The sequence below is a fragment of the Atheta coriaria genome, unplaced genomic scaffold (genome assembly GCF_025399875.1).
Source record: "Atheta coriaria isolate IRGN ID8LTWV9N9 unplaced genomic scaffold, Caltech_Dcor_3.1 hic_scaffold_6_pilon, whole genome shotgun sequence".
Taxonomy (NCBI): Eukaryota; Metazoa; Arthropoda; class Insecta; order Coleoptera; family Staphylinidae; genus Dalotia; species Dalotia coriaria.
Window position 1 is genome coordinate 5406656 of NW_027045448.1, and position 19576 is coordinate 5426231.

General features: G+C 34.9%; 2 protein-coding genes across 3 annotated transcripts; both read right to left on the reverse strand.

Annotated features, from left to right (window-relative positions):
- Positions 1-422: 422 nt before the first annotated feature.
- On the reverse strand, positions 423-5220 carry LOC135794924 (valine--tRNA ligase-like). The gene is made up of 8 exons (XM_065306413.1): positions 5111-5220; positions 4682-4868; positions 4088-4269; positions 2835-3696; positions 2150-2766; positions 1745-2058; positions 1319-1625; positions 423-1255 (listed from the first exon to the last, which is right to left on the reverse strand). Exons 2-8 carry the CDS (start codon positions 4765-4767, stop codon positions 858-860), a joined length of 2766 nt encoding a protein of 921 aa, XP_065162485.1. The 5' UTR covers positions 4768-4868; positions 5111-5220; the 3' UTR covers positions 423-857.
- Positions 5221-5563: 343 nt separating this feature from the next.
- LOC135794936 (C-type lectin 37Db-like) lies at positions 5564-18608 on the reverse strand. Of its 2 annotated transcripts, none has more exons than XM_065306434.1 (4): positions 18083-18608; positions 10208-10314; positions 10033-10141; positions 5564-6176 (listed from the first exon to the last, which is right to left on the reverse strand). In XM_065306434.1, exons 1-4 carry the CDS (start codon positions 18168-18170, stop codon positions 5926-5928), a joined length of 555 nt encoding a protein of 184 aa, XP_065162506.1. In that variant the 5' UTR covers positions 18171-18608; the 3' UTR covers positions 5564-5925. The 2 variants fall into 2 exon arrangements, with proteins under 2 accessions (XP_065162506.1, XP_065162507.1); XM_065306435.1 differs by lacking the exon at positions 18083-18608 and adding an exon at positions 10372-10662.
- Between the last annotated feature and the right edge of the window lie 968 nt (positions 18609-19576).

A 19576-nucleotide genomic window follows, 5' to 3' on the forward strand; every position in this document is an offset into this window, starting at 1 on the left:
CAAATTATTAAAAAATCTTTTTTACAATGTGGAATTTTGTTTCTCTACTACGTTGTTAACTAATTACATCAAAACGCAACGAGAGGGAGATTAATCATTCTTACAAACAAAATGTTTGCTTAAAGAAGCTCTAATTTCTAATTCAAACTCTCAATTATTTTAATTGGGTCACAATTAATTACTGTATCGTTGTTTATTATCAACAGCATATCATAAATTCCACGCTCATAGTGTTTTGGCAATGCTCTTTGAGACAATGTTGCTCATATAGTCAGTTCACAGAAATAACACTAAGAACTGTTCTAAATTTTCATAAACAAACATAAACTTTGAACATTACACATTTTACATAAACTACCTTTGCATATAGAGCTATAAATACAGTCAAATGTGAATATACTACACTTAATGCAAAGACAGAGTAAATTTTGTTCATTTATTTCATAAAAAACTATTTTTCTATTTTGTTATACATTTGAATAATCTACAAAGTAAAACCACTTCGTGCTGAGAATTGGCAAACATAAAAAATGCTCATAAAAGTTTAAACATTTTAATCAATACAATCAATAATCCACGCGTGTGTATTTATCCCGGCAGCGCTAGAATGTACATTAAATAAACAGGTCCTTGAGTCGCTGCAGTAGCAGCTGCAGGCGTTCTGGAGAGTACCTGCAGTGGGACACAAACATCGCACTAATGAGACTTCTCTTTGTTCTATTTTCACAATATCTGTACACAGAGTTTACTTTGCCACCTCATAGCAAATTATGTGTCAACTGAAAACTTTATGCACACCACAGAAATGTGTTACAAAACGCCTCCCACTCATTCGATGTTACTTCAATTATGCATTATTATTGAGCGAAACAATTTCGTTGTTCGGCTAAACTTTGCACGTAATTGAGCCGCATAATTTTCTGCTCAAGTTGTGCAATCTTGCGAAGATTGTTCTCGTGCGAGCTGGGCGAAACTTTTTCGGCGTACGACGGCGACGACATGCTCGCACGCAGTTTGTTCAATTCCTTGGCGAGTTTGGCGCGTTTCACCTCGAATTTTTCGGCGTCGACCGTAAGCGCGCGCTGCAACTCCTCGGGCACGTGTAGCAGAATCTCGGCGGAATCGACTTTGTCCGAAATGTAGGATCCGGATGAAGATCCCGTCGGGGAATTGAATTCCAAGCATGCACATGCGGATAAATCCATGATGGTGTTGCTATTCTCACGGAGGAATTCATCCTCGGTGTTAATAATCACTGAAAAATGAAATCTAAATAGAAAAAAGCTGCGGCTGCTTTTGTAAAGGGATGTTTTCATACCTTTAGGATGATGTTTAGCAGTGACGTTAAAAATCTTCTTGAGCCGCCTTATGGCGATAACGACATCCATCAATTTTCCGACGCGACGCTCCAGCGCTGCATCTCTGTATCGATTTTCCGGCAGCGGATAATACTCGACGGCGGCGTGTGCATGCGAGCGCGATGCATCCGCCGCCAAGTGCGCGTACAAGTGTTGCGATAAATACGGCATGAACGGCGCCAGCGTCCTCATGCCCAAAAGCAGACAGTGCTCCAGTATCAACGCGTGCATCACGTTGCCCTCGCACAAACCTCGTTTGGTACTCTCCTAAAAATTCAACACATATTCTCCTTGTAGCCGAGACGCGATATGAAATTTCTAGTGCTGAATACACATGAAAAAAAGCAAAACTTTGTAAAAGCCAAGCAGAAAAAAAAATGTGTTACCAGATAAACATCGCAAAACTCGTAGTAAAGAAAGTTCTTTAGTGCGGCGGTGGCGATGTGAAAATTATCGCCGCTTAATGCTTCATTAACTTCCGCCAACATGAAATTCAATCGGCTCAGGATCCATTTATCCATAACGCGAACATCTTGTTCGTGTTCCCAGGCGACGGGTGAACGATGTCGCCGATCTGTTTTCGGAAATTGCGTCGCCAGGACGGCGCGCCACTTTACCGTGAACTTTGTAGCCTGCCACAACTTGTTTCCGAAGAACTTGTTAGTTTTGCATTCTTGCACATCAAAGTTGACAAAGTGATCTGCAATTAGTGTCCAATTATTATCATATTAGCAACTTTCCATCAACTCTAACTCCGAAGAAAAAAACGAAGTGAAAACAAGTTTTTTTACTTTTAAAATTGTACGAGCAGAGGGTGAATCTCAATGCATCGACGCCACATTGGTGAATCCCATCGGGGAACATCTTTCGCTGTCCCTTGATGGCCTTTTGTGCGTCCTCTGTGGACAACAATCCTTGATTTTTCGCCTGACTTGTCGCCGCTTCTAAATCTTTCAAAGTGCGACCTTCGACGATGTCCTCGGGGGCAACAACATTGCCCAAACTCTTCGACATCTTCTTACCATGCGCATCGCAGACAACTCCGTGCAACAGTACCTTTTCGAAAGGTATACGCCCGCTGAGATGCGTACACAACATCGCCATACGCGCCACCCAGAAGAAGAGGATATCGTGTCCAGTTTCCATCACGTTCAGAGGATAGCGGCTGTTTGACGTCTCGGCAGGCCAATCGAAAACACTCAAAGGTAGCAAGGCAGACGAGAACCATGTATCTAGCACGTCGTCGACTTGTTTGATTTGGCACTGTTCGGAAGTAACTTTCGCAGTGAGGCTGAGAGCTTCCTCGTGGTTGCGCGCAATGAGGGTGTGAGTTGTTCCGTTGGGTTCGATCGCACGGTATGCTGGAATGCGATGACCCCACCACAATTGACGAGAAATACACCACGGACTGAAAATAATTTTTCTCTTCTATACATTCTTTTGTTTTTTTTTTGTGTGTGGGGATATAATAGTTACCGGATGTTTTCGAGCCAAGTCTCCCAAGTCTTCTCAAAGCGTTTCGGTTCGATGTGAATGTTGCCCTTTTGGACGTTTTCAAGAGCAATCTGAGCCATCTTCCTACAGTCGATGAACCATTGTGGTTTCATTAAAAGTTCCACCACGTCCTTGGACCGCGTACAGATAGGAAGAGACATAGCATGATCCCTTCTACCCCTCAATAGGCCCAAAGATTCAAGTGCACTTAAAACTTTTTCCTTCGCATCGAAGCGATCCAGATGATCAAACTCGCCGCAATTAATCATTCGACCTTTCTCATCCAACACACTAAGCACCTGCAGATTGTGTCGTTTGCCCACCTCGAAATCATCGTGGTCATGACCGGGGGTGATTTTAACAATACCGGTGCCAAAATTCATATCGACGAATTCATCGGCAATAATCGGCAGTAGGGTTTGGCGGAACGGATGCACCACATGTTTGCCAATTAGCGTCGTATGGCGCTGGTCATTCGGGTGGACTGCAAGTGCCACATCGCCCAACATAGTCTCGGGTCGCGTGGTTGCCACCACAGCCTCCCGGCTTCGATCATCCGATAATTGATAAGCAAATTCGGTGAGGTGGCCAAACTCGGCTGGTTTCTCGCGGCCGGGAATGTTGATTTGCGTGGGTCCGGAAATTTCCACATGCTCGACTTCGATGTCCGAGATAGCGGACTGCAGGCCGCAGGACCAGTTGACGAGCGCGTCCGCCTCGTAAATCAAAACGTCTTCGTGCAGCTTGAGGAAGGCTTCGATGACAGCCGTCGCTCGCTGTGTATCCATGGTGAAGAATTCCCGCTCCCAATTGATCGAAACACCCAATCGACGCAATTGGGCGCCTGATTGATGGATGCAAATCGGGGAAGCAAAGAAGTGAGTTTATTTATTCATCAAATGTTGATTCAAGCCAAACAACAGTTACGTTCAGCTTGTTCCGTATTCCAAAATAAATAAAAAAGAAACTGACGCAATAGTATTGTGAACAGATGGTATGCTAAGTTGAAAAGAAGGAAAAAAATCGAAGAGCACTTCGCAGTTGCAAAAATAAAAGAAATGCAGAGAAAAAAGAGTGACGTTAACGCGAACGGGCATTAGAAGTGTACAAGATTACAAATGAGGGAAAAGTGTTTTTACGCGAAAGGATCATCTATCAATCGGCTAAGCACTTCGCTTAGAAGGAAGCGCGCGTCACTGTGTGTACTGTGGGTCGAAATGCGTCATCGGTGTTACCTATAACATTGGACTTTTCGGTTTTCCATTTCCACACCTCGCGTTCGAATTCATCACGGCCGATGTCGTGTCGTGTGCGTCGCCTCTCCGCCCAAATTTTCTTCTCGACAATCACCTGCGTCGCAATACCGGCATGATCCATTCCCGGGATCCACAAAGTGTCAATGCCATTCATGCGATTCCTTGATCGAAGCAAACAAATCATCGCATTTATTCCTCATCTTTACATCGCAGGATCAAATAACAAATAGTATTCACTTGTATCTAGAGTTGCCTAACATAAATATTGAAGAAGGCAGATTTATATCTTAAGTCATAGCTTTAAAAATAGATGACGCTTTGGTATTTCTTAAGTATATTTATAAACCTTGGGATATAAAGAATGTTAAGGGTTTACTGAAATTTAGATCCTTCTAAAGTTCTAATGGGAGTTGATGATTGGGGATTCTCTGGTTATTCCGGAAGCCCACACCCATCTTGTTACGACTTGGGTGGGCATTACCTATCTGATCCCATCCAGAAGGATCTACTTTTAATTCTTATAAAAATTTAATGTTGCGAAGGGTAAAAATATTGTATGTTTATGAATCGTACCATTTTAAAATGACGTCCTGTATTGTTGCAGTGAACGCGTGTCCTAAGTGCAAAGTGCCAGTTATGTTTGGCGGCGGCAGTAACATTGTGAAAAACTGGCGGGGAGTTTTCAGCGTGGGTTGGAAAAACCAATCCTCCAACGGACGCTGTTCCACCTGACTTGGGACGTACGCATCCGCAAGCTCGCCTATTGTATGTAAGTAAAACAATACAAAATATAAAAGTCGAGAACCCTCCAATAATAAAACTGGATAAAACCATAAAATGCAACACTTCACTTAATCTATTGTGTTGCAAGTACCCATAATAATTTATTGTACTAGTAAATATCCCGTGAGTGCAGTAAAATGTGACTTTGGTACAATATTTAAACAAAATCGAATCGATTTAGTACATTTGACGCCATCTAGAATTGAAAAACTGACTTACCATCGCTCAGCTGGCTGGTCGAACTCTTGTGAGCATTCACAATTTTGTTCACATTGTTTATTCCACAAATTTTACGCGCTAACAAAATTTTCCTCAAAGGTATCACTCCAACGTGGTTTAGTAACATGACTTATCAAGAACAAAGACTATTGGTTTGGATGTGTATGAATTACAAAATAATTCACAATATCACAGGAAATAACTGTTTTAAGAAAAGTGTGAAGGAATTTGACAGTTTTTGAAGTGATATGAGATGTTGAACACTAATATCTGGTTAAAATTTAATACTTTGAACTTTATTTTATTAATATCACTGTTTATTATATCGAATTTCTTTAAAATTCTCAAGTTTACTTCGCGATCGGCACCGAATTTTCGAGGTTAAGTCTTGACTAACACAATCCATGCGGGATTTAAATAATAAATATCGTTTAATAATTCAAAGCAGTAAAGTTTTTGTTCTTTTTGTTTTAATAAATACAAAAATCTATTATTTATATTACAAAAGTACATTCAACATACAAGTACGTTAGAAAAATATACAAAGAATCATTTTGGATGCGTTGTTTTAAACATATGTCGACTACAGTTATGTACAAGTCTGTGTGTTCCTAAAATTCTACTCATAAGTACAACATAATTACAATAATCTACATCTACACTTAATTAACAATCGGTACGTGTGTTCAGCGTGTAAAGAAGAAGGGGTAGAACCACCCTAATAAAGTTTCTCATAACATAATGTTTTCCTCTTCTAATGCAAGAGAAATAAATTCGATTTTGCGCGTCTCTTGTGATGTAAAACGTTCCGAGAATCACGAGTCGTGCGCTTCGCAAACGAAGTAAGTTTCAAACGAGCATGGCGAATCGTTCCATTTCAATCCTTTGCCATCGCGATTCCACAATTCCATGCAATTCTCTTCCTCGCCGTTCTCGTACTGGAAATTATTCGGTTCTCCGGCATTCCAATTCGTGAATGTGATGGGTCTGCCTGTTGACATCCAGAAGAAAGAGCCTTCCTGGGCGAGATCAGTGCCGGAAGTCCAGAAATGCTCATGGCCCAAACCTTCAATATATTTGAACAAAAAATCAAATTAAAATAAAATTTTAATTTTTTATCCATAAATGGATTAAGTTGGTGTGGCGTAAATAAGCAAGTGAAAATCGAGTTAGAGTTAAAATTTAGAAAGACGTAGTCGTAGTCGATTAGGCTGGAAAGTGCTAGGGAGTGTCCCTAACACTTATTATGCGCACACCTCATACATCAGCGTATAGAAGAAACAACACTGAATAATTAGCCCCGCTTAATGCATGCAATTCCAAAACAACCTGTTTCATCATTTTTAACTGTTTGTAAGTCAAGAATATTTACTTAGATGCGCACATTAATCAATATTGACAATTTAAGTTATGGAATAACATTTAAATATAATCTAAAGAATATCCTAATGGGATATGGGTTTATGCAAAACAAAAATAGAAATTATTTACTTAGTAGTACTTATATCTTGCGCACAGATTTCAACAGTCATGTTTACTCTCTGCTAAACAATGCGTGTGTTATTGGCTTAGCTAAGTGATTGAAAGTGATTTACGCAATTAATGAAGTGAGAGTTTTACGAGATGATTTTTGGAACGATTCATAACTATTGTTCTGTCACAGCCTACACACGTGTCAAAATGTGTACATAGTTTAAGGCAAACAAATCTTCGTTTAAAGATCATACAGGTGATTAAAAATTATTAATATGGATGAGAATTAGTGAAATATAACATTTTGAACACTAATTACCGTAATATTTCTTAAAGTTTGAGTAGTTTACCATTTATGTTGCAGAATTATATAAAAATTTGCGGTTTATTTACATTTTTGTTTCGCCCACTGTTAATATAACATGTACGTAGGCTTGACATGAAATTAAATCGTTTTGTTGAACTGCTTCCATTGTTTCAACTTCTCGGAGCAATGAGTCAATGAATTTCTTCTTTTATTACTTGCATATTGCGAAACACAAAGGTATGTGATTGTCTCTGTCTCATAATGTCTTTATATTTAATCATACAGCTTGCAAAAACGTAAATATCTGAACCAGTTTGCAATCGCTTTTATCAATGACAAGTTATTTACATTAAGCCACTGCATAACCAAAAATGAATTCCCTAAATACATAACAACCTTGCTCCCGTTTTATTAAAATGTATGTTAAAGATAAAATCTTCATATACTACAAGTAAAGAGAAATACGAGTTATTTTTAAAACTATTTTATTGATTTTGCTATCAAACAGTTGAATTTTTTATTTTACACGTGCCTAGTACTTCCGAATTTGCATGTGACGTGTGTACCTAAGACGAGCGAAAAAATAATTTATTTATGAGGCATTTGCGAGCACACAGAAGCTCTTAAGGAGTCTGAAGCATTTAGAACTCGTTCAATTTCGCGGCGGGAGACCACTTAGATTTACAAGACCGATGGGAGGCAAATCTATTAACTTCACATCCACTTTTACTTCCCATTTTATATGAGCCTCATAAATCTTTTTTGCTTTATTTTATATTTCATGTTAATATCCTCGTTATTATATTTTTTGGTTTTGTTTAGTTTTATTTTCCAATTGATTTGTATTGGTAGTATAGGAATTGCGATACGAGTCATTGGCTTCATTGGAATCTGATGTTGATTTTTCAAGTTATAACTTGGCTAATAGAGCGTGAAAATCTTAATTTCAGTTTGAAACTTTTTAGAACTTCATATGGACTGTTAATGGTTCGGTATAAGTTTTTTTATGACTTTTTATTTAATTATTCTTAAACTAATTGTGATACATGAATGATTCTTGAAACAATGGGTGGTAGATAAATTATTGTTTAGGGAAATTGTGTATGACATTTAAATTTTTTATTTTAAGATACAGAATGTGAATTTTTATGGAAACAAAGCTTTTTACTCTTTGACAAAAACTAAATTTTCATAAATTAATTACAGACTAAAATGCGGAAGCTATTTTAAAACTAATTACTCTTCTAACATTTAGACTTTATAAGTAATAAAATATTAATATTGAGACCGTGACTCTTGTGCACCATGATGTAAATTCCAATACATCATAAATCAATAAACAATTAAATCTCGATGTCACGACTCTTCGGCGTACTCACTTTTTGATGTTAAATTTTATTACACTCACCGCAGCCTGTAATTGCAATTACTAGCCACCGAATATAAAAAAACGCAGCCAATAAAATAAAAAATCAATGTGCTTCGGTAAACTGCTTAATTAAAGCATTTCTTGCGCCTCGTCGACGTAAATTAGCTCGGTTATCGTTAGTTTCGCTTTCGTTCCACATGTATGTTTCATCGGACGTCGAATTAATACGAAATTGTTTCAATATTAAGACACCGTATTACTACTGGCTCGCTTCTGATTTTGAATACGTTTTTGTAAAATGTTTTTGCGCCTCTAACCGGAATGAAAACCAATTCATTGGTCGGCGAGTCGCAAGTCGCGCAGCTTTCTAAAATCTTCGCGGTGCGTTTTGTCGTGTCGTTTGCTCTTCGCCTTCGTTTTCTGCTGGCGGGACTGCCGCTGAATATCACAACTAGTGCGGTTTGAGATCGGGAGTAATCATAACTAATTACAGATGTTGGTAATTGTTGGTATTTGCAAACAAACAAAATGTAACAAAGCGAAAGTGTTAACGAACACGTAAGAATATACCTAATACAAACGAGATGAAAAAAATAATTGAGATTTCCTAAGAAATAATAAGTACTAAGAAGTACCAGTTATGATATATTTGATCACATTTATCATCTAGGAAGCAAGAAGATTGACATCAATAGTAAATGTCACATTCGATGCGCGATTCGCATCAAATGTTGATGATTCAGACTCTGATGCAACGCGTAATCGTAATGCATTACATTACGGTTAAACTTGATTTTAAATCTGTGCTCATGTAACTACCTTGAGTAGTTTAGTGCATTCGACTTTTGAACTTTCCAGAGCGACGCTAACTTTTTGAAACTTTTTATGTTCTCTAAAGTTTAAATCATATTAAACTGCGCTGTGGCTATCAATCAAAGAAGAAGAAACATTTATGGTCTTATACTTTACATTTTGTTTAAAGACTAATGATTGATTTTTGACAGCTTTGCTAAATTAATTTTGAAAAGATAAAGTGAAATAATTTCTATGAAATAGATTTTTTTTTTAATAAATTAGATTCTTTGTTATATTTTTATCTATTGATGCAGAAAGTGTGTTAATTGATAGTGTGATTAATTAATAATAGAGTTAATTATTTGCGATTTATTAATTTTGATATTAATGGCTTTATAACTAATAACTACTTATTCTTTTCATACAAAACTAGAAATAATTAGGCACAGAATTGAATTCTGAACGTGTCTGTACAAAAATAACAATTTTTCCGTTTGAAGCAATCGAGTTATTAGTCATTAAATTAAACAAAACTTATTATTTGCTACAAAACGATACTTTGTATGATTTTTCTAGGAAAATATGTTGTAAGAGCATGCTGAGCCTATTAACCTTTAATATTTCACAGCTGTCATGCGCGAAATTAAATTAAGGAATCCCCACGGTACATCACAAGGTGTTTTTCGAAAATGTTCGAACGTTTCAAAAGAATGAGAAAGTTAAAACGCGAATCATTCTCCAGTCCTCATATGTGTGCGCATGTAGAGAGGATGTGGGGAATTATTATCAAGTGGTAAAAACCGATCATTAAATAACATCAATAACGATGCGGCATAAATCATAGGCTCTAATAAAAGACGAAATCTGAACTGTGAGCCCCTGCAGTCATTCGTGATTAACCAAAACTTGTTTCATCTAAGCTACACGTTTTTTCATCGCTTTGGGTGTGATTAGTGAAGATTTTGAGATTTTACTCACCGAAATCTTTGATGTACTTTTCCAAACGATCGTTTTCTTCTTGTGAGTTTATACTGGCCAAATGCATGCCGTGGAAACGACAGTATTGTGTTGCTCTAAAGTAATTCGCCTGAAAAATCATTTTTAATTAATTTAAATTTTCAAAAATGATTTTTTTAATTTAAGAAATAATAACCTTAAAAAATATTCCTAGATAATATCGTTTTTCGCCATATTTCAACAGTGGCATTGTCCATCTATTCGTGGGAAGTTCTTTAGTGTCGTCTACACAATTTGGACAATCTGTAAAGATTTAGAAAAAATTATTAAAACAAATAAAAATGATAATTTATTTTTTACCTCTAGTTTTAAGGTTAGTAAAAGAAGTCGTAGTAGAAATTAACACCAAAAACAACGTAAAAACTGATCGAATATTCCACATTTTGCTCAGTTATCAAATCCAAACACTTAAAAAACACTCGATTGCAACCGAAACAATTGCAGGTTGTTACAACAGGTGTAAATTTAATACCAACAATCAATAGCGTAAAGTGTTATTCTACGTTTGAACGCACATAATTAAGTATAAAGAGCGCGCGCGCGAACGAGATCTATCCGCGACTGTCCGCATAGCGTCGATTTCGATCACGCATCGATATATGTGATGGTCGGCTGCGGCTGCGGCTGCGGTTGGCTCTTGCGGATTGTTAAGAACGCGAAAGAATCAAAAGAGGCGACCTTGTCGCCGCGCCGCCTCGCGCTCGTTATGTATGCAGACTTGGCAATGCAACCGCCGGAGAAAGTGGTTCTTCTTCTTCATGCCCGAACGATCTCGGACGCGATGTGCGATGTGTGCGAGATGCGAATAGATGAGAATATGCATGCGGCGGAGGCATCGCACTATTGTGATTTACATCCGTTACTAATTTCGGCTGTAAATGAGGTATTTTGTAAGGTTTTGTTGATACAACAAGCGAGAAATTACCTTATTAAATAAATATTTAGCTTTCTATCATTTAAATTGCGAAAATGCGTTAAGAGTGCATTTTGATGTGACATTAGCAATACACTATAAATGTTTTATTGCTTTGCATTTGCAAAACAATGAAACAGTTTAATGCTTTTAATGTCGTTTTGATGTGGAATTAATTTCTCTTTGACACTATATGTTTGCAAATGGTTTTTAATATCGTCCTAGAAATGCTAATTTGATTGAAAATAGATTTACAATAGAATTATTTTTTTCATAACATAGGCACTAGATAGACTGAAACATTGATTTTTTTAAATTTAATTTGTTTTTACGATATTAATTTTCTTCGTTTCGAGTGTTGCATCAAACTACTCATAGTATCAAACGTTGCCAGGTAACAAATTGGTTGCTAGGTAAACCTGCTACCTTCATGTTGCTTTGTAGTGTAATAAACCTTGTCAACAATCATCACTACTGTGAAAGGTAATAATGATTACATTTGCACAACTTTAATAAATCGCCGTTATTATGATAAATTTATTTCTGAAATATTTATTACTCAGAATCAACTCAGCTGTAGGGCATCACAATAATACGAAAATGGCATCCAAACATTTAAATTACTCTGAATGGCATCAGAATAAATATCAGTCAAATGTTAACACAACAATTACCGCTTACTTTGCATCATAATCTTTTTCATTCAATTGATTAATGAAATTCTGTACGCAACCCACGCATTTTTTTCCTTCGTTTGTTTGAAATTTACTCTTTACCAAAACTACGAGTATGTGAAGATTTTGTTTGAATATGTCATATTAATCATGTTTCATGTATGATCATATGTCAAATAATGCATTGGTAATGCAGATATGTTAATATTTTTCTTAAAAAATGTGTTAATCTCAAAATGCAAATTCACGACAAAAGGCGATGTTTGTTTGCCGCGCTTCTTTTTTATGTAATTCTAATTCTTCTATTTCGCAAGGTCGTCGAGTTATCGTCTTACTTAGTAGGTCTGGATTCTTTGCGAATGATTTCAACATTGGATTCCACTTTTTACAAAACCAGAAGAATCTTGACTCTTGCGTTTCATATTTAACGATTTAATGGCTGGGAATTAAAAAAATTGGCTATGGATAAAAAAGTATTGATTCTTTGAATAGTAATTATATGTTTATATAAGAGTCTTGCTGGTACTAAAAATAAACATGGGAATCAATATTAAATAACGAGTAGACTTATGTCTCATCTTCAGCTTGTTTAAAATCGTTTTAAAAGTTCAATGAAAACTGGTCCATCTTTATTATTAGCTTATTAGTAAAAGCTCCTCATTGAAACATTTCTTTAATAGCTAAGCAATAAAATAAAATGAAAAGTTTATGTTCTTTCAAATAAAATAATTTTTATCCAATTGTGGACAATAAAATAATATTTTTATGCTTTGCCATAAAAATAAACAATATAAATAAATTATTAGTGCTGATTTTAATAAATTTTCGTCGAAATGAAAATTCATTTGCGCGGAATTCAATTTATGCGATGACATGTTATGAAATATTATATACAATAGTTGAATTCAATTAAAAGTTAACAATATCACTTTATTTTGATTTCCCATTTTTTGCCAAACTATCTCGTAACTAGGGGTTCAATTAATCCAATTTAAATATTTCATGACTATTTTATCCATATACACATACCGATAAATATAGATATGAGTTATGTCAGTAAAAATTAGTGGAAATCATCAAAACGAAATAAATTGCTATTTAATTGACGAGTTGACGTTGACGAAACAACACAACGCGCATTTTTCGATATTTCGCCGTGACAATACACAGCACAGTTAAAAATCAAATCAATGCAAGCCAGATGGATGTATTTTAAATATGCAATTGCAAAATAACGAAACCCGTCATTAATTCACGCACCGGTTTGGCATAATTGCGAACAAATGAAGCGTACATAATTAATTACCGTTTACATACATTATACAAATATTGGCAAATATTTTAGTGTCATTAACAGATATAATTATCATACAAAACTAAACATTATAATATTTAGAAACAAAGCAAGCTTTTTGTCTTTAGAAGGAAATATTTCAATGTTAAAAAATAATCACGCGTCGGAATAATCAATAATAAAACGTCGCGACGCATTTACGAGGCGCGCCGCGCGATCAATCTTGTTTGATTTTAAAATTATCATCTGCCTTCGTTAGCTTCACGCATCGTTCACCATCAATCGCCCGCACAGCCGCCCCGCGTGCCTCTCGCATATGCACGCCGCCGAATTGCAAAAAAGCTTTTTGTGTAAGTGTATGCGCGGCGCGCAACATCCGACATTCCGGAATATCAATATGTGCTGTCAGTACGTCGGCGTCAATGCTTTTACGTCATGTTTGGAGCTGGAGCAATTTGCAATGATGCCGTGAATGATACTGCTGCTGGTATTATACATATGATTACAAAAACATACATCATTTTTGCGCAGCGACCCTTTTATAATTTTTATGGCTCATTCAACACAGTTTACAAATGAAGGGATGGTTTTGATAATATTTGTCATTACGTTGTAAATGTAGAATGAGGCTGAGTTTTTGTACCGTATTTTAAAAAATTTCTTCATAGAAGTTGCGACAAAATTAAAAGAAAATGCATGAAATAAAAAAATTTAAAATGTAGAATAATAAATTTTTAAATTGCGTGTTTAAATCAGTTTAGCTGTAAATAACAGTCGTAATTCGTGCATTGAGCATTTTATTTGATGGGCACGTTCTTGTTACGTTTTCCAGTATTCCATAAACGCACAATTAACTCTCGATACCTCGGCCGTAATCCATTAAATTCGAATGGTTAGGTGTGATGTGCTTTGGCTAATGTTTCGCATTGTGCAACATTAAAAGATTCTGGGTTAAGGCTAAGCTCAACAACGCTAAAAAATAAAAACAAATTTACCGCACAAATTCATCAATAAATTACCGCAACTGCTAAAATTTATATTGAAAATATTATCATGTGCTTAGAAATTTTCGCACTTGAACCAAATCACTCGGTACTAGACGCATTGCGCCGAGCAGCACGTAAACAAAAAGAAAAGTGAAGGGATCGTTAATTTAATTAATTGTGCGACTTGTTGACTGCCAACAGCAAGTTTAACTGCGGCGCATAGTTGACCCATGAATTAATTCTTCTCGTGCAGTCGCACCGAGTCACCACCGAGATGTTTACGTGCTGATAAACTTGTAATTAATTAAACCACATTCTGTTTGATCATTATTTACCAAGTCAAACAAATTATTTAAGGTTTATTTCGTAGTTAGACATTGAATATTGAATGTTTAAAGATGTAAAAAAATGCGAAGATCAAGATACAAGGTCAAAACTTCTTTCTGACTATTGCTAATTATTATTTATTGTTATTTATAGTTTTTGATGATTTATGTGACTGGGATCGTCCTAGTACTAATAAATGATGTGTTTTTACCGAATAAAGTGAGATTAATATTATAGATGTTATATAATCTAATTTAGTGGGTTAATTAGATCAAAATTAAGAATTTTAGTGAAACGCGTTGATTGAACGCTCCGAATCGTGAACGTGAAACTTGAATTTATTTATGCGCTTATGGAATGACACTCAATTGACGTAGATTACGCAAAATCAAGAAGTTCTGCAATAATCACGCGACGTTGATATTATACAATAACGACCGCAAATGAAGTTCGGACTCTGCAGGTTGGGAAACACGAAATCGTAAAATTGTATCATTGTGTGTATCAATTGTAAATAAACATAAATGAAGCAATATTTGCAATGCACGACTGTGCGTATAGTGTAAGTGTAAAGTAACGTAAAGTACATTCTTCCTTTCGATTTCGATATGAATCGTTCAAGAGAGAAGTTTACCAAGTACTTCGTGGAGTAACATTACTATGGATGTGACCACTTAAAGTTTTGCCGGCTTGTTTTTCGTTTTTGCGTTTTAAGTACTCGAGAGATGCCCACCCGCCTGCCTGCATTCTCTGGTAAAGGTATATTGGAAGGTAAAAGGTAGAGTAGGGCAAATGAGGGCGACTGTAGCAGGAAGTTTCGCAAACTCGCGGGCAACTCTTACTCGAACCGACGTTCGAACTCCTTGACTTGATGAATTTATTAGTGAAGCATAATGTTTTCGAAAAAGTGCTGGATTCATTTTTAATCATGTTTACTACCAGTGCTAATGGTATAAAGTATTTTAGTACCAGTAATTTTAAATATAGAAAGTATATTGAATTATTATGTCATCCTATGTTCGATTGCACATCTCCAAACATTGGCTTTTAGTTTTGACGTTGAAGTAGGCAACCAATATTACATTTAACTATGTTGTGATCTAAAATTTTATATTCTTAATTGCAGAACAACATTTGTGGGCTTAGCTATTATGTTATAACATATCATATGTTAACCTTGAATTGATCTTAGATTTGATCAAAATCAATCATTAACAAAATCCACCTACAAAAACAAGTTTCATAGTTAAATTTAATTCAACAAAACAGAACAAGGGGGTTTGGTTGATAGACTTTTTATATAGTCCAATAAAAAAATTAAAACACGAGTCATCAACACCAAGAAGAAGTAATAATTTCAAGGTGAAGTCTAAGAATTAAAATAAAATCAGTTCAAGAAACGCGATCGACATTTTATTTGCTAAAGTTTTTAAATTTTATTTATTTTATTTGTGTGTAAACAATTGAAATAACTCGAATATAAATTGTTTATTATTAAAACATATTTTACTGAACGGTAACAATAAAATTAATGCAATTGTAGTTGGTGTAATAAAAACAGTCACTTCCATATAAAAATATGGTAAACTAAAATATTTATTTCGCTGTTAACATACCCACGAAGCAACAAAATGGAATTTCAAATTTTTGGCATTCAGACGCAGACATTGCTAATGCTATTGCTATGTAGTCTTACAACTCTTGCAAGTATGTGTTGGAATAGGTCAAGTAGGTTACGTAGTTTTATTGATTTTTATGTTTCAACCTGTGCTTACAAACAACAGGTGTTGGTTAATTTATAACATAATTGTGATAAGTTTAACCAAATTTATATTTTCAAACTTTTGTAATCTACTGTTAAATATTCAATCGTTTTATTTGTTAATTAATTACAGGTTTTATTTAAAGCAGATTTTTAATTCATCTGTATTTTAGATGAGATTATTGCACCACAAATGATAAAACACTTCGATTGAAATTATTGACAATAAAATGTTTACACAATTGTATTCAAATTTTAGTGCGTTATAAATTTTCATTTCTTAAAATTTATTGCTACAACTTTATTGGTACTCGAAACTAATTAAAATTATAAGGTGTTTTCTTCGATTTCGATTACATCATGCTCTCGAATTTCCCAATGCGGTTCAACCTATCTACGCCATTCAAAATCGCGAGTTTTTCATTCGCACCATAAATTAATACTCAGCTAAAGTCCGTACCTACTTAGCTAACGACTTAATATCAAAGAGCACCTCTTGAGCCACGCTGAGAAAATGCACGCGAGGAAACCTTAACCTACTCCAACGTCTTTAACCTGTGTTCATCTTCGGCAATGCGATTCTTCGCCGGCTTTGTGCGTAACTTGTAAATTCTAGGTATGTATATAAACTCGTTATTACAAAACATCGGTGACTTTGCGAGTTTTAATTAATCCGCGTGCCAACGAGAAAATCTAAAGATGCGAAATGCTAATTTTATTGCACCCATGGCACAATGGCACGAATATCTATAGAAAATGAGACTTGCAAAAATATCCCTCATTGAGCATGAATGTTTAATTGTGTCGACATTTTTGTCATTATTAATTAAATATTTACAAAACAAACAGATTTTTTTATGGAAACAATCAACCCAACTGGGAATTCTTGTTCGTTAGTTATTAATTTATGTAAATTTGTTGTTTTAGCTAACAGGTCAATTAAATCACGATTAAAAAATCCTTGGGCGTAATCCGTATTACATAGAATTTACAGAAATACAAGCATAATTCAATAAATAACAAAATTAACGTAATTTTAAGCGAAGTAATTAATATCAAGGAATGCACGGATAAGTTAATTGGAGGTCTAAACGTTTTCAAATTGTGTTCAATTTAGTAATAAGAACTTGAAACGTTATAGCAACTTGGCATTGAACTAGTGATGTAATAAATAAGAAAGAAAAAACTGAAGTTTAGGCATTGAATATTGAGCACACATAAAATATCATCAATCAATTAGGGACATTTTATCCACCTAGGCATGAAAATAACACTTAAATCCAGATTTCACAAACGAGATTAAATCTAATGAGTTTCAAGACAATGTTCAAGAATATATTATGTTGTTATAAAAAGCCGAGCGACAAAAAGATTTAAACTAAGTGTATGTATATTGAAGAAAGTTGCGAGAATGTCCGAGCCATTTATGCGCGATCGTCATCCAGATCCGAGAACGAGAGCGACGCGAAGCCAAAAACGAGAGTTTTTATTTTTGTTTCCACACACGTATAATTTTCATTTTATTTTCAAGAATGTGCGCGAGCATTTCCGAGTTTCACAGCGTGCCCGCGAGGCTCTCACAGGAATATATCAGCATAAGTATAGTAATAAAATCGAATAGGAAAGTCCTGTCGCTGTCATTCTATGAAATTAAACTTAGGCACGTGTTGAAAATGTTATAATTTACCTAAAAAGTAAATTACAACTTATTTTAATGTAATTACGGGAGAGTTATGAACAAAAAAATGATTTAAAGTTATTTTTAGTTTGTGGTGCCACCTATATGGGCAAAAATTCAATAAGGACTTAAATATTTTAAGTGCACTTAGATAATATGCATATAAATTACGCAAACACATTTAACTGTTCAAATAAAAAGTTTTATTCACATTTTGGGATATTTGGTTAATATTTATTTACGGTGTAATATGAACGAGAATTTAATGAGTTTTCTTTTTTAGCATGTTTGACTTCCATACTTGTATATTGTATGCGTACAAAACAGAGAAACTTTTGGTTAGATTAATCTAAAATATTAATTTATTTCGTACTTACCATGTAAATTATTCTTTGGTATCAAAGACTGAGTGGAAACCACTGCTAACACAAGAATCGAAAATCCAAAATATATTTTACTCTTCATTTTGGTGCGGATATAAGTCGATAAAGATAAAAATCACTGAAGTTTTATTCTTCTATATATTTTTTAATATATATATATACGTTGTTAATATATAAATAAACCCGACGGTACAAACCGACTTGTCTACCGGACAACTAACTTCCAACTAACGCGGTGTGGACAAACCACAAGCCGAAAATTTCAATTTCAATTCGAAGCTCGCGCGCGTACTATTATTCCACTCGCAAGCGGCTTTCCACTTCTTGCGCGTCCGTCAGACAAGTGATGCTTTATTGTTGCGCGTCTCGCGGTATTATGTGTGTTATGTCTTTGATCGGCGTTTAATTGCGTGTAATGCTGGTATTGTACGGTGCAATATTTACAAATGTGCGAGTAATGATTGGAACACGTCCTGCCGCTTACTGACGACACATGCGACTCTGCATGCGACAGTCGTGTGTAATATGCAAGACGTGCAAGACGTGCACGAACACACCAACAACTCGTGGATAGGTGAGGAAGGAGGTACATACTGGTGAACATGTTACATGTAACACGCCGGTTTTATGTTATTAATAATAATAGTCGTTTGAGAAATTTGCGTTTTATGAGTTTAGTGGGGTTTTTAGTGAAATATGCATTCATTTGAGTCACATTACTTAGAATAAAGTTAATTAAATTATAATACTTGGTTATAATATGTAATTTATGAATCATTTTTTTGTATTGCGGTATTTTTTGATTGTGTATGCAATATCGATAGATATTATCAATAAAACTGTAATTTTGCCGGTAATTTTAATATCATATGAAAATTTTGCAAATCATTGGCAATATTAAGCCAGTAAAATTTGTTTTTGGTACTAGTTAATGTAGCATAATTAAAAGTATGTTATTGGTACTGAAATTTGCATACCTTTTGGGGTAATACATGGCAAATCAATTTACTATTCATTATTATTTTTTTAATTTTAGCCGTTTACGCGATATAAAATTTTCAAAATTAACGTTTCCTACGCGATTTTAATATTCAAATGGCCAGAACTTTGGGCAATACACATTTTATAATAAAAATATGTGAAAATGTGTTATAATCGTTTGTTTCTATACAAGTTTTCAAGTTTTTTAATGTATAATATTAATTTTCTTTTAAACATTTATCACAAAAAATAAAAACGATGCGTTTTCTCGGTTTCTTAAATTGCTTGACCTAATTTTTATATTTTCTTCGAAAATTCCATGAATAATTAATTAAAGACAACATATTTTGTTGAACGGATATGAAATTCCCCGCGACTAGTAAATAAATAAATATTTTACAATAATGCACTTCGCATATCAACAGTTTCAGTAATAAAAACAAAGTTATATGAGATGGAAAGTGAATGAATACCTACATACGATATATTATTCACCAACTTTCATTT